This window comes from Thrips palmi, unplaced genomic scaffold, assembly GCF_012932325.1.
Source record: "Thrips palmi isolate BJ-2018 unplaced genomic scaffold, TpBJ-2018v1 HiC_scaffold_7, whole genome shotgun sequence".
NCBI lineage: Eukaryota > Metazoa > Arthropoda > Insecta > Thysanoptera > Thripidae > Thrips > Thrips palmi.
The window spans coordinates 8,086,401-8,110,600 of record NW_023144634.1 but is presented as its reverse complement, the minus strand read 5'-3'; the positions used below and the strand labels follow the sequence as shown (position 1 = coordinate 8,110,600).

Genomic DNA, 24,200 nt, shown 5'->3' with positions numbered 1-24,200 from the left:
TGCTTAACTTAGATCCTGGACAAATCCAAAAAATTTCAGTCATGCTTAAATATTTTTGAAAAATTTAATGACATGTAATGAAAGTTTCATGACAAGCTGCATACTGTAATGAAACTTTCATTACATGGCTAATGCCATTAAATTTTATGACTGAGGTAATGAAATTTTCATTACAATGTAATGAATGTGGAGATGTAATTAAAAATAATGACGATTAATGAAAAATAATGTCACAAATGTCATTAAATTTCATTCATTTTTAACAGTGTTCTGGCCCACTGTGCGCCTCCAAGCCCCCGGCAGCGCCGGCAGCGCCGAGCCGTACCCCTGGGAGGCCCGCAGCCCGCAAGGCCCCGAGATCTGCACCGGCCGGCCGCGAGTAAATCTCCCTTCCGGCGTTCGGGGCGCTGGCCGCCTCGCTGCCCGCCCATTTGTACCGGCAATGACCTTTTTAACCTACATTCGGGCGCGGGTTGTAAATCGGAGAAGTGCATCGTACATACGGCCTGGGCCGCACCCCGCATCCCTGCTCCTCAGGGGTCCTTTTATGTTTCTCCTGTCCGCTCGGACGTTCCGGACACCGGCCGACGTTCCCACGACACCCTCACACCCTGGCGAAAACACACATTTACACACACACACACACACACTGCGGCGAAAGGATAAATAATTTATGAAATCGCGTAGTGTTTTCTCGAGTCGGAGTGAATCCCCCTCTCACGCTTTTCCTCGGCTCCGCCTGTTGGCCGGGTGATAAATTTAGAGCGCGCGCTCGCCTCCAATGATGACAGCTTTAAGGAAGTGGATCAGCCGCGCTAACAATCCCAAAACGCAGCCTATTCGCATTCAGGGGTGGGGAGCGGTGTCGTAGCCTGGCTGAAGCTAAAGCGTGACATGGGACTTGTGGCTCATTTTCAAGAAACACAGCTCGTACGCACTTTATGCAGGCGCGGATCCAGGGGGGGGGGGGGGGGGGGGGGGGGCTGAAGGCGGCGAAGACGCCTGAAAGGTAGGGAAAAAGTCGCACATTACCCCTGCAGGTAGGCAACTTACGCGACATCCCCCCCCCCCAAAAAAAAAAAAAACCTGAACCCGTCTCTGGATCCGCCCTTGACTTTATGTCTCTGTCCAATTTTTCTTTGGAATCTGCAAACAATGTCCTGCAGTATCAAAAGAATAAGTAACTAGTCAGTGACGACTTTACTGCAAACGTGACTTCGTTCGTGCCATCCAGGGCATGAATATAGTGTCGCGCTAAAGAATGGCATGACTGAAAAGTTATTTCAAAAAATCCGCGTGGCTTCTGAGATTTTTGGAATTACTTTTCCCAGGAAGCGCCAAATCCACACTGTAAAAAAAATTCTGAAATTTCAGTACAATTTGTTCAGACTTTGCAGTCTGAATCGGTAATTCAGAAAGTTGCTTTGAATTTTCAGACTAGAAACTCTGAAGTTTGAGATCACACCGGTTAGTCTGAATTTTAAGCAGAAGGTCTGAAAATTCTGATAAAGTTTTCAGACTTGTCATCCTGAAACCTGTTTTCATAATTTTGGTATGAAAATTTTGACAGATTGTCTACTAATCAAGTCTAGGCGTAAGGCGTTGTATAAATTTATCGGAAATAATAATGTACACCCGTGCTTCACGCAGATTCGTCTGTGTACGATAGATTAACCGTAAGAGTTGTCCGAACTTGCATTCTGGACTTGCCGAAAGGAGCTGGTATCCTCTGAAGAGAGTGACGCGGCACGGCTTCCCCGGCCGCCAGGCAGCGCTCGTAGCGCAGTGGTACTGAGCTCGTCTCGTAACCAAAAAGTCCCGGTTCGAACCCGGGCCGAAGCGAACAAATGAAAAGTGGAAAGGAGGTACCGTCAGACGTTGGTGGTTCATATTGTTCTCTTGTTGATTTCTTTCTCTTTGATTTATAGATGGCACTTTTATTTAATATTTCAGAGTAGCAGTCTGAAAATATTTTTCAGACAAGTAGTCTGAATTTGGAATTCAGACAGAATGGTCTGAATAATTACTCTGAATTTTCAGACCACTAGTCTGTTTAAAAACTTCAGACTAAAATTATGAAATTTCAGTAATACTTTTTTTACAGTGCACATGGAGCATTGACGCCAGATATGGGCGTGCCTGACTCACCATTTCATTGGCGTGACTTTCCTGTCAAGCCAGTTTTTGGCGCACCTTTCTCCATGCCATAATTGGGCCACGTGTCGGGCCATTCAATGCTCAGTGTTTGTCGCGAACTGGTAACAAATTTTAACATCAGATCTGGTATTGCTTCCAATCACAAACAAAACTCGTCCATAGACATATATTAGTGTTGTTACAGTCTCTTTGAATCACGCTCAAGCTTTCCGAACCTTCCTTACCAAGCTCCAGAGTCGCTTAATGGGACTCTAACTGAACGCGTGACCACATCCCATAGATTGCTCTCCGAACGGGGAATCCATTGATGGGGTCACACGTTCAGTTCAAGTCCTGATTCCTGGATCTCAAACCGCGTCTGGATTTTCTGGCCGCCTCCTCGTTCTTCTGGCGCAGGACACAGGGGCCAGGACGGGACGGAAGAGGGGAAAAAGATGAGGCGTGAGGCGAGGCGGCACCGCGCCGGCTGAGGGGCCACCGAGGCCACCGAGGGCGAGGGGGCAGAGGGCTCAGGTTGTAAGCCCCGTTTGTACCTTTCGCAGGCAGAGGGATCAGTGTGTGGCACACTGTGTGGGCGAGGCGGCCGCGCGGCGCGCAGCGAAAGCGTCCACCGAGTGGCCCTGGATTACATTTGCATTCCGCAATAATGGTCCAAGGCATAACGGCGGCGGGGCCAGGCCTTGGGCCAGCCCGCCGCCGGGACACGCCGGGGGGAGGCGGAAACAATTGGAAACACAAATACAATATGCACCGTTCATCGGCAACTGCGGAAAATCCCCGATGGAACTCCATTCGCGTGCAGCGCCGCCGGGGACCAGTGTGGATCATCGGCGGGGTGCCAGTGGAGACTCACTTTTTGAACGTGTTTGCAAGTAATTGGATCCTCTCAGCCTCTGTAGCCTACACATTTCGACGCCTCCCAATAGGATAATCCTAACTGCCAGAGTAGTAGATCCAAGAAAATCGAAGGACATATCGGAGACCCTTCAGCGGCCGTTTGGCATAGGGGGTAAGTAGCATTGAAAATAGGTTTGTCCGATGACCACTTAACTGTCATTGTCGATTTAAAACTATTCTCGCTGCAGAGGGACCAACAAGTGTTCACAAACTACCTTGACTCACTGCAAATCAGAGAATTGCAATTTCTCTGAAATACAATGCTCACGTATTTCTGAGGATGAAACTTTTTTGGCAAGTAATGTTATGAATAGTGCGGGTGTCACGGACTTAGAGAAAGGGGCACGTTTTACGTCATGTGCAGTTGGGATAGTTCTGAATCGACACGGACAGGATTGTCTTATATACTGTGGTAGTCAGGATAAATGGAGGCGTCGATTTTATGAGTTGACATTTGAGGCATTAATAGGATTTCGCTTGTAAGTGCATGAATGTAAGCAAGATATTGATTATGTATGTAGTTACTGACAAAAAGCAATTCGTTTATAATCCTAGTAATGCACCCAAGCGTCAATACGTTTCTGAAGAAAATCGCAACTAGCAAAAGAGTGTATCTCATCAAATAGGCACAAAAAGCCAGAAATTTGTTTTCATATTGCTGAGGATTTTCTCTTTAACCTAAACGTGCTGACGCAACGTGTAATACTTTCAGCTTTCAGGAGCCAAAAACGGGCGGTGGGAGGGGGTGTCATTTTATCCCCCCTGGATCCACGCCTGCTCAACCCTCCCAGAGTCTCCATGCAGGTGCAACGACTGCTGTGGAAGTGAGGTAGATGAATTAGCGGTTAGCGTTTGGCTGGTTTCGGCAGGGTTGGCCATCCCTTTCATACCGGCTTGGAGAGAGAGAGAGAGAGAGAGAGAGAGAGAGAGAGAGAGAGAGAGAGAGAGAGAGAGAGAGAGAGAGAGAGAGAGAGACTACGTCGTGGGGATGCACGCTTGGCCGCGGTGCCGCGCCCCGGGGGACCAATAAGGAACGAGCCGCCGCGCCGCCAGAGCGCGTCGACTGCCAGACGGAAAGGGAGCGCGAGGAAGCCGGGCAGGCGGGTCGAGCAAGGCGCGACTTCGGCGAGGGCTGGCCATAGTGGACCATGAGGATCGGCTTCGAGGCCATAAAAACGGGCTTGCCCACGAGACAAACTACGGAAGACCGCCTCAAAGAGAGGCCTCAAATTGGTCCGTCAAAATTTTGATGCATATTATAAGTTTTTTTTATTTTAACCTTACAGCATTGTACAGCATTTAAGACAAGGTAGTCTACGAATTTCAATTACAAAAATGGCGCAGAGGATCTGAAAATAATACACATAGGACCATCTTTTCACGATTGGTTTGAATAAAGAAACATTGCTGTTGGGACGAGCTTAAAATACAAAGTCTTGAGTGTAACTCCAATAAGTTTGCACGGTTACACTCAAATCCACAAAACCATTAAATTACATTCAGAACGAACAGTTTGGATCAAACATTATTACTATGGGAAAACTTACGTCAAACAGAATTCGAATAAGTTTAAGCTCAAAGCGAGAACAAAATTACCTGAACCGACCTCCTTACATTCTCATCATGGACAAAATAATATGATCTGGAATGGCACCAGTTCACAATCTTCTTCTAGCAAGAGAAACAATCATAACTCATTGGGCCTTCAGAGTAAGCCCAAAAAGAGCCCATTAAATGTTGCTATCTGAGATTAACTTTTCGTTTCACACTGTACACTCGATCGGCGCCTCTTCTGTATGGGTTCGAAGGTGCTTTCTAAGGCCATGACCGTCGCTGAACTTCTTTTTGCAAACTGTACACTCGAAAGGCTTCTCCCCCATGTGGATCCGAAGGTGCCTCCTGAGGTCACCCCCACGGCTGAAATTCTTGTTACAAAGTGAGCACTCAAAAGATTTCTCACCTGTATGTGTTATAAGGTGCGTCTTGAGATCACCCTCTTGGCGAAAAGTCCTGTTACAAACTGCACTCAAAAGGTTTCTCTCCTGTATGGGTCCGAAGGTGAGTCCTGAGGTTACATTCAACGCTAAAAGTCTCGTTGCAAACTGCGCACTCAAAAGGTTTCTCTCCCGTATGGGTCCGAAGGTGAGTCCTGAGGTTATATTCAACGCTAAAAGTCTTGTTGCAAACTGCGCACTCAAAAGGTTTCTCCCCTGTATGGGTCCGAAGGTGAGTCCTGAGGTTACATTCAACGCTAAAAGTCTTGTTGCAAACTGTGCACTCAAACGGTTTCTCCCCTGTATGGGTCCAAAGGTGCCTCCTGAGTTTACCCCCTTCGCTGAAAGTTCTGTTACAAACTGAGCACTCAAAAGGCTTCTCCCCTGTATGGGTCCGAAGGTGAGCGCTGACGTGATCCTTCCGGCTAAAAGTCTTCTTGCAAACAGCGCCTTCGAAAGGATTCTCCCCTGAATGGGTCCGAAGGTGACTCCTGAGTACACTCTTTTGGCTGAAAGTCTTGTTGCAAACTGCGCACTCAAAAGGTTTCTCCCCTTTATGCATCCGAATGTGATTTTTGAGGTCACGGTCCCTGGTGTACTTCTTGTTGCATACTGGGCACTCCAACAGCCTCTCCCCTGCATGAGTCCGAAGAAGCGCGTTAAGATTGTCACGTTGGCTGTAAGTATTGTTGCAAACTGAATACTCGAAAGGTTTCTTACCCGTTTGAGTCAAAAGGAAGCTTTTAAGGGAGCTTCTTGACGAAGTGCCGAATGAGAAGGCTCACCCCCTTTGAGGGGCAGGTTGGCAATCCCAACCGTCGCCACCTTCATGGGGATGAGCTGATGAAGACTCGCTGCTTTGAATCAAGTCTGGTCGATTGGAACTCATTGTAGGTTTCCCCCTTCGGCGAGCTGCAACAGAGGCACATTTTTCATACATAAACAGAGTTACAATTTACACCAATTTAAGGTCTAGACTGGCTTCGCATTTAAATTTTTCCTGTTTTTTCCTTGATTTGAGGAGGGATCCTTAATTTACCACTAAAGGGCATCATAACGTTACTGTGAGCGTTTAAGTTCTAACCGTAACTTTACTTCTTCTAAAGAAAAAAGGTTATTTTCCAGCTCCACGCATAAGTGTTTGGAAGAACTTCCAACAGTCCGTACCTTTAACCTTCAGCTAAGACTGTCTTGTGTTGCGTTGTTAAAGCCATGCAAGTTAAATGATATAATAAGTTAAGAATCCTTGCATTCAAGAAGGAAAATTCCCTTTTTTCTACACTTTATCCTCAAACACCGCTTAGTCTCACAGCACCCTACGTGCACAATAAATGCCACTGAAAATGTGTCGGCGTGACTTCGAGACGTTTTCAGGGCATGAACAAGGTAGGTTTACGCCAGACCGCGTCTTGTCGTAACAGGCTTCGCGATGTCTCGCGGCCTGTTCCTCCAATCCGCGCCTGGCGTACCTGCCTTGGCCTGCGGCGCTAGCCTGCCTTCGGCAGGCATTGGCTTGTCCATCGTCGGTTACTCTTTATGTGTTGCATCCTGGGGGGCTCCGCCCCCCAGACCCCCCTCAATTCTAGGTGGAGTTGCTTCATCTACAGATAACACGATCTTGACCCTTGTATTTTTTCAACTTGTCGGGGCTGGGGGGCGGACTCCCCTTTCTTCAAGACAGAGGTGATCTACCTGCAGAAAACTCGATTTTTCGCCGTTTTTTAGGTGTTTTTCGGCTATAAAAACTGAACCAGTTGAGCTAGGATAGTGAGATTCCGCGTGTGCCGAGCCAAGAACATACCTAATAAGCCTGCAAAATCTCTGCCAGATCGGCCGAGCCGTTCAGGAGGAGTAGTGTACACACACACACACACACAGACAGACAGACAGACAGACAAAACTTTTCAACCGCACTGGAGTAACGGGCTTCGCTATCGCTCAGCCAATAAAGTGCCACGCCAAAAAATGACATGACAGGCAAGTCATTCCGGATTGACGCTTTTCTGCATGACTTTTCCCAAGGAAAGCCTTGAGACTAATCCTAAGAAAAGCCTTGAAAGCCCCGATCAACAAGGCTCATTCCCGCCATATAACGGCGTGGCGCACTTGTCGGGCTACACTCTACAAAAAATGTCCTGTCAACGCCGTTAATTTATTACCAATGTTTGCTGTTATGCAATTCACGGCGTTTGCTGTGAACTAGTTCACGGCATTCACTGTGATCTCGGTTACAGTGTTCACTGCGATCTGGCCACAGTAAACGCCGTGAATTGGAGCCTGATTTGCAGTACTTCGGTGCTCAGCGGCGTCAAACTCACAGTGTTTACTGGGGACCAGATCACAGTGAACACTGTAACCGATATCACAGTGAATGCCGTGAACTAGTTCACAGCAAACGCTGTGAATTGACCTACAGTGAAAACTGGTAATAAATTAACGGCATTTACCGGACATTTTTGGTAGAGTGTATAGTTTGGCCGTAAGACCGATCAATTTTTAGTGCCTTAACTAATTCAAGGACTGTGACGTCGCATTTGCTGCAATGCGAATTTCGTCACGTTCATTTGGATACGATGTTACATTCGTTCAAAAGTGTAACGGCCGTTTCATTAGAATGTCACTCCTTTGAGCGTGGCCCAGCATTCAAACGAATGTGACATATGATTCAGGATAACATGACAAAATTCAAATTCTGACGAATATGATCTCACATTCGTTAGAATGAGTGTTTTCTCCTGACTTCGATCTATCCTGACTTCTGCATGATATTTAGTCCCCTTGTATTTACCCAGACTTCAGAGGCCGGTAAAAGCCCAGAAACTCAATTTTTTTTGGACTGAACTTAAGAAATTGTCTACATACACTGCGAGAAAAAAGTAAAGAAAGAATACGGAACATTCACTGTCAGAAAAAAAGTCCGTAAATTTACGGAGAAAGTTACTCTAATTTTGGGAATGGACGCTCCGTAAATTTTCCATATTTTTACGGAGATTTTCCATATTTTTACGGAGATTTTCCGTATTTTTACGGAGATTTTCCGTATTTTTACGGAGATGAACTGCATTTTAGCAGAAATAAACGCATTATAACGGTTTACTTCCCTCCTTCCACCTTCGATGTTAATGCAAACAGTGTCCTTTTAGACGAAAGTGATATTCTCCAAAACTGTTTGAGAATCCACTTGACCACATGCCATGAGGATCGAGTCTATGTCATTTCTCCTACCTAAATGTTCGCCTACCTGTCTATTTCGCCTACCTATATTTCGCCTACCTAATAAAAATATTGAATAAAAAATATTCAATTAATATTGCCATTTTTCGCCTACCTATAGTTCGCCTACCTAATAAAAAAATTAAATAAAAATATTCAACAAAAAAACGAAAAAATCGGCGGGAAAAAGTGGCAATACGAAAGTCTCAAGGAGACCCGCCGATCAGCTTCGGTGTTCTTACGGGAACCGGGCCTTCATCCAACGCTCCCTGCCGCGCAATTCGACAGATTAGTGGGTTCGTATTGGGCTGGCCCACCCGAAGTGCGCGCGGTTTCTGTGGTACAGTGAGAGTCCAGATTCAGAGGCCTTACCTCAGAGGGGTCACATTGGGTATTTGAACCCGCGACCCCGAGTGCCGAGTCTAGTCAACTCCTCTACCCTGACCGCTCAGCCACCGAACCAGCTTGTCGGCGGCGATGTCGCAACTCCTCTTGAGCTGCCGTTCGAGAAATCTGGTCCCGAAAAAATGGTAATTTGAGCGGTCTCGAACCCGGGACCTGCTGCTTCTCACATCATGCTCTTAACCACTGAGCCACCGGGACGCCATGGCACCCGCCCTGCCTGCGCTGGTACTCAATCCTCTCTAGATATACCTCCCCAAGCAATTGGTCGCCGAAAAAATTGTGTATACTACCGGTCCCGAACCCGGGCCTGCTGCTTCCCGCATCATGCTCTTAGCCACTGAGCCACCGGGGCGCTATAGCACCCGCCCTGCCTGCGCTGGTACTCAATCTTCTCTGGATATACCTCCCCAAGCAATTGGTCGCCGAAAAAATTGTGTATACTACCGGTCCCGAACCCGGGACCTGCCGCTTCCCACATCATGCTCTTAACCACTGAGCCACCGGGACGCCATGGCACCCACCCTGCCTGCGCTGCTACTCAATCTTCTCTGGATATACCTCCCCAAGCAATTGGTCGGCGAAAAAATTATGTATATTACCGGTCCCGAACCCGGGACCTGCCGCTTCCCACATCATGCTCTTAACCACTGGGCCACCGGGACGCCATGGCACCCGCCTTGCCAGCGCCGGTACCCAATCTTCTCTGGATATACCTCCCCAAGCAATTGGTCGCCGAAAAAATTGTATGTATTACCGGTCCCGAACCAGGGACCTGCCGCTTCCCACATCGTGCTCTTAACCACTGAGCTACCGGAGGATCATGGTACCCGCACTGCCAGCGCTGGTACTCAATCCTCTCCGGATAGACCTCGTCAAGAAGTCGGTTGCCTCTGCCGAAAAATATGGTCATGGTACTAGTCTCGAACCCGAGACCTGCCAGTCTCGAACGCAGCACTGTAACCACGGCGCTACCAGTATGCTACGCACCGCGCTCACCCCATAGCCGAAGTTATTATTTGTCCAGCATCAAGCAAGATGGGTGGCGATTGAAGTTTGGCGCTAGGTTCGCGGCGTGCATAGCAACCTGGTAGCACCGTGGTTACAGTGCTGCGTTCGAGACTGGCAGGTCTCGGGTTCGAGATTAGTACCATGACCATATTTTTCGGCAGAGGCAACCGACTTCTTGACGAGGTCTATCCGGAGAGGATTGAGTACCAGCGCTGGCAATGCGGGTACCGTGATCATCCGGTAGCTCAGTGTTTAAGAGCACGATGTGGGAAGCGGCAGGTCCCGGGTTCGGGACCGGTAATACATACAATTTTTTCAGCGACCAATTGCTTGGGGAGGTTTATCCAGAGAAGATTGGGTACCGGCGCTGGCAAGCGGGTGCCATGGCGTCCCGGTGGCTCAGTGGTTAAGAGCATGATGTGGGAAGCGGCAGGTCCCGGGTTCGGGACCGGTAATATACATAATTTTTTCGGCGACCAATTGCTTGGGGAGGTATATCCAGAGAAGATTGAGTACCAGCGCAGGCAGGGCGGGTGCCATGGCGTCCCGGTGGCTCAGTGGTTAAGAGCATGATGTGAGAAGCAGCAGGTCCCGGGTTCGAGACCGCTCAAATTACCATTTTTTCGGGACCAGATTTCTCGAACGGCAGCTCAAGAGGAGTTGCGACATCGCCGCCGACAAGCTGGTTCGGTGGCTGAGCGGTCAGGGTAGAGGAGTTGACTAGACTCGGCACTCGGGGTCGCGGGTTCAAATACCCAATGTGACCCCTCTGAGGTAAGGCCTCTGAATCTGGACTCTCACTGTACCACAGAAACCGCGCGCACTTCGGGTGGGCCAGCCCAATACGAACCCACTAATCTGTCGAATTGCGCGGCAGGGAGCGTCGGATGAAGGCCCGGTTCCCATAAGAACACCGAAGCTGATCGGCGGGTCTCCTTGAGACTTTCGTATTGCCACCTTTTGCCGTCGATTTTTTCGTTTTTTTGTTGAATATTTTTATTTAATTTTTTCATCAGGTAGGCGAACTATAGGTAGGCTAAAAATGGCAATATTAATTGAATATTTTTTATTCAATATATTTATTAGGTAGGCGAAATATAGGTAGGCGAAATACAGGTAGGCGAAATAGACAGGTAGGCGGACATTTAGGTAGGAGAAATGAACAACTCCCTTAGGATCGGATAAATGGACGGAAACCCAAAGGCGAGGTCGCTTTAGGGAAGGCGCACTCTTGGAACACCAAATCAGTTGTTCACCCAACCCATCGATAACGTGAATTAGTCTGTTCTTTTTGATAAGTAAGGCTTCTATTTCATTTATATACATAACTTCCAAATTTTTACGGAGAAAATCCATAATTCAAAAAAACGGAGATCTCCGTTTAAAAAAATGGACAGTCTCCGTTAAATTTCCGTATTTTTACGGAGTTTCCTGGAAGTGTTTCCCGTTAATAATTTGCCTGGGCTGTCCATAACTGTACATACCTGTACACCTACATATACGGAACTTCTTTACTATCCATACCCGATTACATGAGTTCTTTAAGGACAAGTGCGAACGTTCCGTACTTTTTTCCGTACTTCCGTCTGTACATTTTCCGTACAAAAACGGATTTTTTTTTACAGTGAGGAAAGGCTGCTCACTTTTCGAAACTTTAGTAAACGTGACATTGCTAAATTGTAATCCACGTGACAGTTGCGTTTGGAATTTCAAAAATTGTTTAGAGACGAATAACAAATCGAAGAGCTCTTGTCCAGGAAAAGGCATGCTGACACGAAATGTCGTCGCTCTAGCTCAAAAGTCTAGCAGGCTAGCTTTCAGAAGAAGAAATTTGGCTTACATATACACTGGCAGTCAGGAAATTGTAGAATTCCTATGGGGAACTGCGACCAACGATTACGTGTTGTTCTGTGAACAAAAGAAAAAATATTTTGAGTGCACTTCATACTTTGTATGAACGTGACACGGCCCTTTAAAAAGGATTTAACATTCGTTTGAACAAGGATCAACAATTAAACTGGTGTGACATCCAATTTGACGAACGTGACAACATTAACATTCTAACGAATATTACGTCATATCAACGAAAAGGCACACGAAAAGGGCGTACTTGTCAAGCATGCTCCTGCTCCTGGTTCAGAATGACAAGACTGTTGGTCCTTGAGTTGGTAAAAGTGGCCGATGCGAATCCAAATTTGTTACTAATCCAGCTGTTGATGCGACGACGCGACGGGCCGTCGGTTCGTTGCCATGTGCTCAAAAGTTGGGATGTCCGCGGGATGCGGAGGGGAAACACGCACAGAGGGCGAACGTTAAAAAGGGGGGCGGGGAGTCGTAACTACCCCGTGCAGATATTTACGGACGCGGTGTGTTTTATTGATTCCTCCGTTCGCTCGCAAAACGACCAACCTGGCGGGGGTGGGTGAGCGTACAGAAGCGCGTGCGTGTGTGTGAGGCAACGTGGGAGCAGTGATGCTGTCAACCAGTGGCCCGCCATGGCCCGGCATGGCCCGGCATGGCCCCTCCGTCACCAGATAGATGCAGGTTAGGTTACACGCATTCTCCCAGGGGGCGACCCTCATATACCGCGCCTCCGGCCTCGGAGCGACCCTTCGGACGCCCTACCCCTTCTCCACTTACCCACCTAGACACGCTCCCCGAACGTCCCCACCCCCTGTTTCCAGGCCCCTCCCCTCCACTCTCACTTTCATCATCAATCCCAGTATCTGTGCCCCTCTCCTCCTCCTAGTCACACACACACACTCACCATAGCCAAATCATGTCAAAGGGGAATATGCAAACGGACTCGCACACAGGCGCGTCACAGCGCGCCGTGGGAATACAGCCCGGCGCGTTATTGGCACGCACGTACACTGCCATTGCCCCAGGTGGCCGCTGTATGTGCAGGACGGATATTTAGCCACCACGTGGCACTTTCAATCCCCGATCGGCCCAATACCGTTAAAAATGTGCCTTGACGCAGCGGGTGTGCAGCGAGAAACCGTGGGAAATACATTTCTCTTGAACGATCAGGGAAACGTCAGTGAAAAACAAAATACTGCCTAACGATTGTAAATTGTTACCGTGCCCGGATTTCCCTCGACGGTTCGTAACTCCAATGTTAAAACTGAACTTCTGCACTCGCGTCATAACTCGCGACCCGAAAGACGTAATGCTAGATGTAAATATGCCACACGTTCAAGCCGCTTAACTCACACAGAGGGTGATCCGAATTGATTGAACTCCCAAGTTCCTACTGATAAATGCCGTGCAGTCATAATACTAAGCTAATTCTCAGTACTTTACGACACAAATCTATCATAATACAGAGAAATTTGTTCGTATTATGAAGAGGTCGGTCATAAGATACTGAGAACTCTTGACCATAGGTTACTTCCTTCGCTGGGCAGCCATAATACTCAGCTTTTAGTTCGTAATACGAAGAAAAAGCTCGGTAGGATATTGGGAGTGTGGTTCTGCCACGATCATTGATCACTGTGATGAAGTATGTGCGAAGTGAGAAGACAAGTGGTTGAGTTGAATAGCACGCGCTTGACGGAACGGTAAATGCTAGTGAAACATCGAGGCGAGGTGCCGAGCAATCACGGACAGTCTCTACCAGGAGGAAGTCACAGACCTCGATTCACGTTAGTACTGCATGGGGATTCTGAACCACCGTCGCTACCGTTGCTTTCGCTCTCACAGGATGGGCGGTACCCCACTCGGCTCCAGTGAGACGGGCCGACTGCGAGGAGTTTGCAATTCCTCTGCTTGCTCCCCGAGGGGGCGTTTATATCGTCTTTTAAGTAGCGCGATGTGAAATGAACGCGAATTGAGGCGCGTAGCCCCTACCTCTGCATGCAAATGCTATGCAGATAGCTGCTTCTGATTCTTTGAGTGTCGGACCGGGCGGCACGTAGGCTGGGCCTTGGCTGTGCCACACCGATTCTGGCAGGTGCCTCTCAGGAACGTGCAGAAGTGGGTGGGGCGAGGCGCGGATGAGTAAAGCTCAGAGGTTAGCCCTCAACACGGCTGAACCATTGCGCGAGCGAAAAACTGAATCAGTGAGGCCAGTAAAAGCGTGTCTCTACAGTAGTCTGACACAGCCATTGTTGCGACACTTACAGAAACAATGGAAAACAAGGAAGTAGAAAATTAACTTGCACAACCACGAAAGAACGATTGAAATGCTGTCAAGACGAATTAAAACAAAACCAAACAAAACATGCCAACGCCATTAGTCAAACGTCCAACGCAAAAAAAAATAAAAAAATTGAAGTTTGGTTCCAAATGGATGAGGTACAGAGACTTGCATGTTGGCTTTCGGTAGTCTGCATAAGCATGTCAACTGATACGGAAAACGTGCACGGAACGTCCGTAGTCGGCGAGACGCGGACGGATCAGGTAAATAATTGACAGTCTTCAGCGTACTTTGACCATTAGAGGCCACAGTTTACCAAAATGACAAATCTTTTGTCACGCTGCACAGTGGGCCAGAAGACTGGTGGAGGCAACCATAGCTCAAGACGCTTGAACTCCAGTCGCTAAATGTGACTTAGACCGTACGTTGACCCCACCAATGGTTTCCTCGTACGAAGAGTAATCCATTGGTGCGGTCACACGTTCGGCTTTAGTCTCAAATAGCGACTCTGGAGCTCAAAACGCGTCTAGAATTTTGGCCGCCTCCACCGGTCTTCTGGCCCACTGTGCGTTGCCTTGTCCCGCGGCCGTACGCACATTGCCACGCTTTGCTTCAGCCCTTTGGTTCGCCCCGCAGCGTGTCACGCCGGGGAGAACATTATGCGGCGGAACCACCTAATGGCATGGAACAGCCCGCTGCGTGCGGCATGTGTGACTAACAATACCTCTGCTACAAATATTATTCCGGACTTTCTTTTCTTTGTACTCTATTCTGAAGTCTTCAGAAAAAATCTTATTCTCAGGGACATGAATGGTTCTTTTTTAGACTTGCTCCTTGCGTCCACACCGCGCAGACTTGGTGTTTGCTTCGGATTAATTAAGCAGCCGGCGGCACCGACTTTTGCGAGGACAGAGGAATAAAAAGGCGAAGAAAAAAGAAACGGGCCAGAAAAATGCACCCTCATCTGCAGTGAGGATTCAGCCCCGCAGGCGCTTGTCTCAGTCAGAACACATGCCACGACATGAGTTCAAAGGCAATGGCTGTGGTAGGATTCTACTAGTCGCGCTAGCGCATTTGTGAGGATCCCTCTGTCGCCAATAAGGAGTCCTAGCACTACGAAGACAACAGAAGGTGTGCAACCTGCAGCAATACCCATCTGGAAAAATACGCCACATGAACTCACATACTAAATCTTGTGGACTTCTAATCCGTAAAGTATTGAGGTTGAAGTGCATGAAAGAGTTATGTATGACATTCGGCATATGCAAGAAACATTGTCCCTGATTTATGCAGATTACACCTGCACATACGTCAATGGACGATTTCAGCACATAAACATAAGTGACCCCGGGTGACCCTTTAAAACCATGTTCTCATACCGGCTGAATGTTAGGTTAGGCTTCGGCGCGAAAGTGTTAAGGCAAATCCCTGTGGAGGGTTGTAGTAGGGATTTCCCCATCTTTCCTCCTAAAAGGCTAAAACCTCCCCTCGCAGATTCCGGGTACGTACCCAAACGGGCGACTTCCTCCAATTAACGCTGCGCGACTTTTCCCGTTTGATTTATTTTCCGCCCCACGCACCACTCGCTGCGCAGTCGTCCGGAAAGCGGCGCGGTCCGCGCCACTGTGTATTTACATGGGCGCGCGATGGAGTGGAGGCAGAACGGCCGGAATATCGATGGCCGGGGCTGGGACGGCTCGGGCCTCGCCTGGCCCCGGCACCGCCTTCCTGGACTGCCCTCGGAATTTTGAGGCAACGAAATACATCGCCGCCCTAATAGCCAAGCAGCCTGTGCGCCCAGCACGCCCAGCAAGCCACGGTCCCTGCGGTCGAATTCGCCACTGCTCGAGTCTCGTCTGCCCAGCGATTCAGATGTTTGTCGCTCTCTCCCACACTCCCGTAATGACGGCCATGAGAGCGACAGAGACGGCGACGAAATGACTCCTGAATCGCGCGTCTACCATCAAGCGCGAGGCGACAGGGGACGACCAGGATGCTGCGCCGCTGCGGCATTTCATGTCGCTCTACCCACAGACGACCCTTTCATGTCAAACGTTCCGTGGCACTGGGACGAAACCGAGTGCGTGGGGGAATGAACAGAACACTTGAAATTGATCTGTGCAGTAAACGGTACACTGAAAATCCAAGTGTGGGACAGGCATGCACTAGATAACGTGGGACAAAATGTCCCACGCTTGTAAGCGTGGGACACGGTTTGTCCCACGCTTGCAAGTGTAGGACACGGATTTGTCCCACGCTTACAAACGTGGGACACCGTTTGTCCCACGCTTGAAAGTGTGGGACACGGATTTGTCCCAAGCTTTAAGTGTGGGACACGGTTTGTCCCACGCTTACAAGCGTGGGAATGAAGGCATGACTTGCTTCGCATTCGTATTCTTTTTCAAAGTGCTCAATTAGACGAAAACTTTCGCTGCATAATACGAGGCATTTCGTCGTAGACTTTCCAGCGCCTTCGTTTTCTTCGTCAAGTGATGCTTCGTTGACTTCTCTCTGTGCGTGCCTGGGGATCTCTGCCTTGGTGGGTGTTTATTAAGCGGAGTTTCGCCACCGCTGTGCGTTGCTTCAGCCTCTTTTGCCCATTCCGCCCGGCATGCCGCCAGGCCACTGCGGAGATTGTTTTCCACTCGAGTTCCCGCGCTTCAGCCAAACCTGCCAAAGTTGATTGAAGAATTCAGGACGCGCCGACGGGGAGGGGAGAGTGGGGAGGGGGGAGGGAGTGGTGACGGCATCCTGATAAACGGAACGGCGTGGACGGGCGCAGGTTGCGGATTCGTGGACGACGTGTGTCTCGAATTTCAGCCGCGTCGGTAAATCGCGGAGTTTTATGATTTGAATTCTTTTTGAACCGCTGCAGCTGCACGGCGACCATGAATAAAATAACGCCGCTGTGAAATAAGCGCCGCCGAATGCTTTATCGGCCCGGCGGGGTTTATAAGCCGCTGTGTGACACTGAGGCGGGACGCGCACACTCCACTCTGGAAGCTCATGAATCGGCGCGCCCCGCCCCGCCGCGCCACGCCGCGGCGCCACGCCCCGCCCGCCCCGCCCGCCCTGCCCGTCAAGACTGTGGGAAAGGGCGAATTTGGACGGGCGCCAAGAACAAGGCAGGCGCCGTACGCGACGCGGACGCCGCCAAAGTAGTGGAAGTGTGCGGTTGTGGTCGGGCTGCCGCGCGATACGGGATACGCTTGGATGCAAAGTCATCGCCCGACAAGCGGAACAGGGCGGCCGCCAAAAGGAGACCGCCCTTTTCTCTCTCGCTTCCGCCAAAATGAGGGATTCTCTCGGGAGCAGGCGCCGATGGAGACGGTCGGCGGGCGCCTGGCCACACACACACACACACACACACACGTGGAGGCAAGGCCGCAGCGACCATTAATAACGAAGCAATATGGAGAAAACAGAAGAGGGCGGGAGTAACTGGCTGAGATGGGCCGAGGGCGAGGCCCACGCCACGGTGGGGGTGTCTGAAAAGAGAGCCTGTTTCGCATAGGCGCACCCCACCTGTGGTGCACAATATTAGAACACCACACCGCCGGCGGGGCGACGCGGCGCATGCAAAAAGCGCGGCGTGCCTTCAATTGGCGCCCACACCGTGAAAATGTTGGCTACCACTTTGTTGACAGTGTCAAGGCTTTGCCGTCATCAAATCTGGTTATGTCATTACTGTCACGTATATGCAGAAAGTATAGCAGCTTTGGAAGCACACCAGGGCTGATTAAGCGTGTTCTCTTTTCACGGGGGGGGGGGGGGGGAGGAGGAGGACTCAGTCCTCCTCCTAAGAGGATGGCACAATCATACACCGAAAATCAGAAAGGTGAGACTTCTGTCTATTTAACCCTGTAACAGCCAATGTAGCCATATGGCTACAACTCATAAATTTTGTGCGAGAGTTCGCCACTGATAATATTATTAACCTGGCCGGAGAGAGACACGGCTTCCCGCTCCACTGTCTCGCAGAGCGAAGCCGTGGTGTAATGGATAAGGGGCAACGGCAGTGATCAGAAAGATTGGGTTCGAGGCTCGTCTCGGCGACCTTTTTTGGCGGCGGTCGCACTTAGTTCGCACCAAAGTCGCACCAGGTGGAGGGCGGAAATAGATGCGAAAAATGAAACCTTTTCCTATCAACTTCGCACTGCCGAACCAGTGCGAAAGAAGGTTGATAAGAGTGCGACCGGACTCACTAAAATCTCACTTCCATTTTTGGTAAGGGTTTGGAACACTTTTGTGTTTGAGGAAATATTACGGTAACCCGGAACTGCCAATGTAGCCATATGGCTACAACTAAGAAAATCTACTGTTAACGGCTCTGAAATACGGTTTGATGACTTGGTCTGGTGTCATTGGCGATACAAAAAGTGTGACCGTAAAATGTTCGTACGAAAATGTACGTCCAGAAAAGGACGAAACACCGTAAACAAGGTCACACATCGCAAACGTTGCCTAGGTACAAGGGCAGGGTGCAACACAAGGGACAAACAACTTGAATTTTGATGTACATTTTCCTTGAAATAACAGTGAAACAACGTTGAAATAAAGGTAAAGTAACGCGAAATAGGGTGAAATAACGTTGAAATGCCCTGGAAATAACGTTGGAATAACATTGAAATAACGTGAATTTGAAATAACGGTGTACAAATTATGACGCAGTTCTTTGCCCCTCGGAGCGACATTTCGTCTAGAAGGCGGTGACGTCATCGCATCAGCCCCCTATCCTCCGGAGAGGAGCCTGACCTCCGGACCGTCCGGGTCACCGGCCAGCCGCGCATGCAGTCGGTGGCGGTCGGGTCGCCGAAAGCCAATCTCGGCATTGGGTCGGTCTCACTCACGGCCCTCTGCTCGGCGAGAATATGACCAGCCGGCCCTCACTTTCAGTACTTCTGCAGTGTAGTCCCGCTGATGGGGGAGGGGCGGTATTGAATCGCGTGGGCGCCGCTGCGCTGACCGAGGACAACTGAAAGACAGAGGGCGAAAAAAAAGATCGCGCAGAGAGAGAGAGAGAGAGAGAGAGAGAGAGAGAGAGAGAGAGAGAGAGAGAGAGAGAGAGAGAGAGAGATAAAGAGAGAGAGAGAGAGATACATCCCCTTGCGCGGAGATCGACAAAATCAGCCGGGAGAGTATGGAAGGAAAAAAAATCTCGGCGATGGTCCGTATAATCTTGTCATTTTTTGCCCTGCGACAAAGATATCTGGGACGGAGAAAGAAACTGCAGGAGAACGACAAAGAAATGATACAGACGAGGAGAAACATTAATGCGTGGAGGCCGAATGAAAGTTTGGCGGCGTGATGTAGGCCGTGGCCGGCCGTGCCCCAGCCTCACAGGACTCGCTGGGCCCCGCAGGCCCACAATGGCGGCCCACATCCACAACTCCTGTTTGTTACTGACCGTGTCTGCGTGTGCCTGCGTCAGGGCTTGGATCCGTGCGCGCCGCGCTTTGGCTCTCTGTGCGCTCGATTGGCTTCGGACAGGTTAACTTCGCACGCACGTTTTCATACTTTATGCCAGCCGCAGCAGAAACTCCGCCTGGAAGTGGTTGAGGCCGTCCCGGTGGAACACAGGCCACGCCTCGCTTTGGCTGGGGCAACAAGCAGCTGGACCGAGGGAACGGCGGCATTCAGGAGAGCTTCCCAGCCAGACTGTGAATCTGCACACTTCATGTATTTGCGCCATTTTGTGCCTGGTCACACAATTTGAAACTTACGAAAGGTTTGTTTCGTTGGTACAGTCTGAAAAACTTACAATTTCAGGCCTCACAACGAAAAGCAGCTTCTTATTACAAAGTATTTTGAGCGTACATAAGCTTACAAAGAAAGTACTTCGTAATTTGGGAACCATTTCTTTGTATCACTAAGTAAATTAGTTGTGTAGATCTGTGTATACTCAAAATACTTCGTAAGGTTACAAACGTGAGCAATTAGGGACGAGTATTCTCTCACCAACTTGCAAAGAGCGTTCAATTTCTTTAACTATTGACGAAGCACTAATAAGTATTAAGAGTCACAAATTAGGGGCCATCCGTAAAGTACGTCCGCTATTGATGAGTCCACTTGGAAACCCGCCTCCCCCATGTCCATGGGCGTACTTTATGGATGGACCCTTACTTTGCCAATTTGCAGATACACGATACAAAACGCTGTCTTTCGACAGTGTCCACCTGGATGAGGCCTGGGCCCTTGATCACGGCAGTGTGCACGATAACTTATTTACCGGCCAATTTCTCGTCGCCAGGCCGAGCTGAGCCGCGCGCCACCCCGCGCGTCGGAGAGGCAAGGCCTTGCGCAAGGCATCGAGGGCGTCCTCGCCGGGTGGCGTCCGAGGCGGCACGACCCTCACGGACGCAGCCAGGGGCAGCCGGGGGCGCGAGGCAAAACAGGCTTCAAAGCAAGGGCCGAGACCCGGAGCGGGCGGGTCCGCTGTCAAGGTTTTAGGCCGCGTTGTTCTGGCGGCGGCGCTTGAGGCAGCTCGGCCAGCTCGTAGCCCGCCACGGCCACGGCCCGATTGGAGTCCGCGTGAAAGGCGCTGTGTGGAGGCCGAGGTCGTCTAAGATGACGAGGTCTTGAGAAACAGCGGCCCGCCGTTCCCTCTGATGCCCTCCAACGAGCAAATTTCGGTTGGATTGGAGCGCGTGCGAGGCGGCGCGGAGTGGGTGGTGCCGCAAGAGCGAGGGGGAGGGGGCCGTGGGCTGTACCCCGCACAATGGGCCAGGAGACGCGCGCCGGCGGCCAAAACTTCAGCGTTTTTAGCTCCAGAGTCGCTAGACAGGACTCGAACAACGTGTGGCCCCGCCCCACCAATTGATTCCTCGTTCGGGGAGCAATCCATAGGCGGGGTCTCACATTCCGTTCGAGTCCCATTTAGTGACTCTGTAGTTCAAAACCCGTCCAGGATTATGACCACCTCTACCAGCCTCTTCGCCCACTGTGCCCCGTTAGAGCGACATTCAAACTTGAAATTGCGATCAAAATATTTGAGGCGTGCTTCGTACTGTGTTGCGAACACATGTTAAAAATTTTAGCCCCATCTCTCAAGGGGGCAGTCTCGTCCCTGTACACTTTTTAGGGTTTTCCCCCCTCTTTTGATGGCGATGCTTTTTTTAAATATACCTCTTAGAGACAAACCGTAAAAACCAAATAAAAGATCAAAATTATTACATTTTTAAAAAAAATATGTTGATTCGTCTTTAGTTGTAAGGGAGTTATAGGAAATGCAACAAAAGCCGGCAAAACACAAAATTTCACTGCGCGACGTTTTTCTCCAGTGGTTCTTAACTTTTTGGCATTCGGTTTGCAGCATTTTGAAGATGAATAACAGGAAAAGTAGCGACATACATCGGCAACTTGGGCCCGTCCCGTACATTAAGAAATGGGCGAATTTCGCCTATGTTTAACCCTGACGGGATTTGAACCTGAGTCCGGGGTCCAACGGTTGCCTCTACGGAACCCAGCTACCTCGCGGCGACAAAGCTGGGTTCCGTAGAGGCAACACCGGTAAAACTGAAGCGTAATGCTTGATTCAAGCATACAACTACGCTTGAAGACTTTACGCTTGACGTCAAGCGTAGAGAAGAAATTCTCCCATGCATTTAGATAGGCGGGAGAGGGGCAAAATGGAGAACTATGCTTGAAACCGAGCGTAGTTCTACTACGCTTGAAGAAAGGCGTAAAACTACGCTTGAGTTCTACCAGTGAACCGGCGTGGGACGGTTGGGGCAACGATGTGTTCCCGTCGGGACCGACCTCAGACAAGAATATCAGAGGTGGTCCACATTCGAGTCCGTACTATCCACTAGTGGTCCATACTACCCGGATTTACGGCATGCTCAAGCTCCTGTGATGAAGTGTTCGATAATCTTGTCGAGGCTTGAAATTGCTTGAGATTCACTGACCTTTGTCGTGAAATCCTTTTTCTGGAGTTGCGTGATGGAATCTAGAGAGCTAGGAGAAGACAGACGCCTTCTTGGTTCACTTCGCGACTGGACACGTCGCCTTATGTCTCACCTATCTCTTCCGACACTGCGGCTCTGAGCCGGGACACTACTGGGGCGTGACGGGCTGGCGCAGTGGGCCAGAAGACCGGTGCAGGCGGTCGAAATCCCGGACGCGTTTTGAGCTCCAGAGTCGCTAAATGGGACTCGAACCGTACGTGTGACCCCACCAATGGACTGCTCTCCGAACGAGGAATCACGTGGGGTCACACGATCGCGACTCTGGAGCTCAAAACACGTCCAGGACTTTGACCGCGTCCATCGGTCTTCTGGCCCACTGGAGGCGGTCCACGCTGTCACTGCAGAGGGAGCGGCTCCATGGCGCAACTAATTACACAACTTATCGTCTCGTCACCAGGACGCTCTCTGGGGCTATCTCCGCGGCGGGCCACGACACACCGGAAGACATTAGAGGCTGGGGCACCCCTCGGCTTGAGTTATGCCCGGCACCTCTGCACCGCCACGCTGACAACTTGTGCCCGGCGGGCCGGCGGCGGCGACTAACCGTCCCTGACTGATCGAGGAAACTAGTTCACCTGCCGGCCGCGGCGGCGACTAACCGCCCCTGACTGATCGAGGAAACTAGTTCACCTGCCGGCCGCGGCGGCGACTAACCGCCCCTGACTGATCGAGGAAACTAGTTCACCTGCCGGCCGCGGCGGCGACTAACCGCCCCTGACTGATCGAGGAAACTAGTTCACCTGCCGGCCGCGGCGGCGACTAACCGCCCCTGACTGATCGAGGAAACTAGTTCACCTGCCGGCCGCGGCGGCGACTAACCGCCCCTGACTGATCGAGGAAACTAGTTCACCTGCCGGCCGCGGCGGCGACTAACCGCCCCTGACTGATCGAGGAAACTAGTTCACCTGCCGGCCGCGGCGGCGACTAACCGCCCCTGACTGATCGAGGAAACTAGTTCACCTGCCGGCCGCGGCGGCGACTAACCGCCCCTGACTGATCGAGGAAACTAGTTCACCTGCCGGCCGCGGCGGCGACTAACCGTCCCTGACTGATCGAGGAAACTAGTTCACCTGCCGGCCGCGGCGGCGACTAACCGCCCCTGACTGATCGAGGAAACTAGTTCACCTGCCGGCCGCGGCGGCGACTAACCGCCCCTGACTGATCGAGGAAACTAGTTCACCTGCCGGCCGCGGCGGCGACTAACCGCCCCTGACTGATCGAGGAAACTAGTTCACCTGCCGGCCGCGGCGGCGACTAACCGCCCCTGACTGATCGAGGAAACTAGTTCACCTGCCGGCCGCGGCGGCGACTAACCGCCCCTGACTGATCGAGGAAACTAGTTCACCTGCCGGCCGCGGCGGCGACTAACCGCCCCTGACTGATCGAGGAAACTAGTTCACCTGCCGGCCGCGGCGGCGACTAACCGCCCCTGACTGATCGAGGAAACTAGTTCACCTGCCGGCCGCGGCGGCGACTAACCGCCCCTGACTGATCGAGGAAACTAGTTCACCTGCCGGCCGCGGCGGCGCTGCCGTCGCAAAACGCTGCGCGCCGCCGGCCAATCCCAGTGTGTACACACCAGACAAACTGTGTTGATACAAGAAATCGCTCTCTTCAGGGGAAAGAAACTGAAAAAGAAAAAAAACTTCCAGAGCTGTTTTGCGCCATGCCAAGGCGGACAGAAAGCGGCGGCGGTACACCAGCAGACTGGGAGTCGACTTCGCCGCTCTGGCTCTCTCGCGCCCGTAGGGGACGCCTGTGAATGCGAGAGACACAGAGCGAGGGAAACGACTTCTGGAGTGAGTCTGCGGAGGCGATGGGATGCGTCTTTACTTCGTGGTAGGCCGCCAGCGCGCTGCAGCGCCCCGGCCTTCCTTGTCCCCATTGTCGCCACGAGGGCCGAGGCTCATCCTCTGTCGCACTCACTCCCGGAGAGTGAGACACAGCGACGCTGCAAGACAGACTGCCGAACCCCCCGGCTTAGGCCAGCGGCGCGCTGTGTTCCAGCAAACTTTAACTATTGGCCGCCGCTGTTTCCAATTTCGCTGAACTTTTCGTCGGCTCGTTTCGGAACCAGCGTCGCGTGATGGAAAAATGAATTTGTCGTGGCCAGTCAAGTTTTCGTCGGGCTTATCCATGACGATCGTGGTGACAATTAATTGTCATCGTGGTGATCGTTTTAGTGTAAATTTTTTTCCGATGGGGATCCTTAGTGGTAACTTAGCACGTGAAAAAATATAATTTACAGCGAATCAACACGTTCGTGAGGATTCCTTAAGGCCTTACATCTAGGTTTGGTTCGGTCAGGTTGACCATCTTATAAAATACCTGTTATTTTCATTTTTTTTGTTGTTTAAGATTTGGTGGTTTGGGTTTTTCCATTCATGTTTTGTTACTCAAAATACTTCTTCGCACTGG

General features: G+C 50.6%; 1 protein-coding gene across 2 annotated transcripts in view; it reads right to left on the bottom strand.

The window, feature by feature from the left end:
- Positions 1 to 4,400: 4,400 nt before the first annotated feature.
- Positions 4,401 to 24,200, bottom strand: part of LOC117652339 (zinc finger protein 157-like) — a 93,767-nt gene continuing 73,967 nt past the window's right edge. The window contains exons 3-5 of one of the 2 annotated variants that reach the window (XM_034397179.1): positions 11,515 to 11,582; positions 5,769 to 5,960; positions 4,401 to 5,684 (exon numbers count right to left, since the gene is read on the bottom strand). In XM_034397179.1, the coding sequence (XP_034253070.1) occupies positions 5,068 to 5,610 (543 nt within the window). In that variant the 5' untranslated portion in view covers positions 5,611 to 5,684; positions 5,769 to 5,960; positions 11,515 to 11,582 and the 3' untranslated portion in view covers positions 4,401 to 5,067. The remainder of the gene's footprint in view (positions 5,685 to 5,768; positions 5,961 to 11,514; positions 11,583 to 24,200) is intronic. The other variant, XM_034397180.1, reaches the window with a different exon arrangement.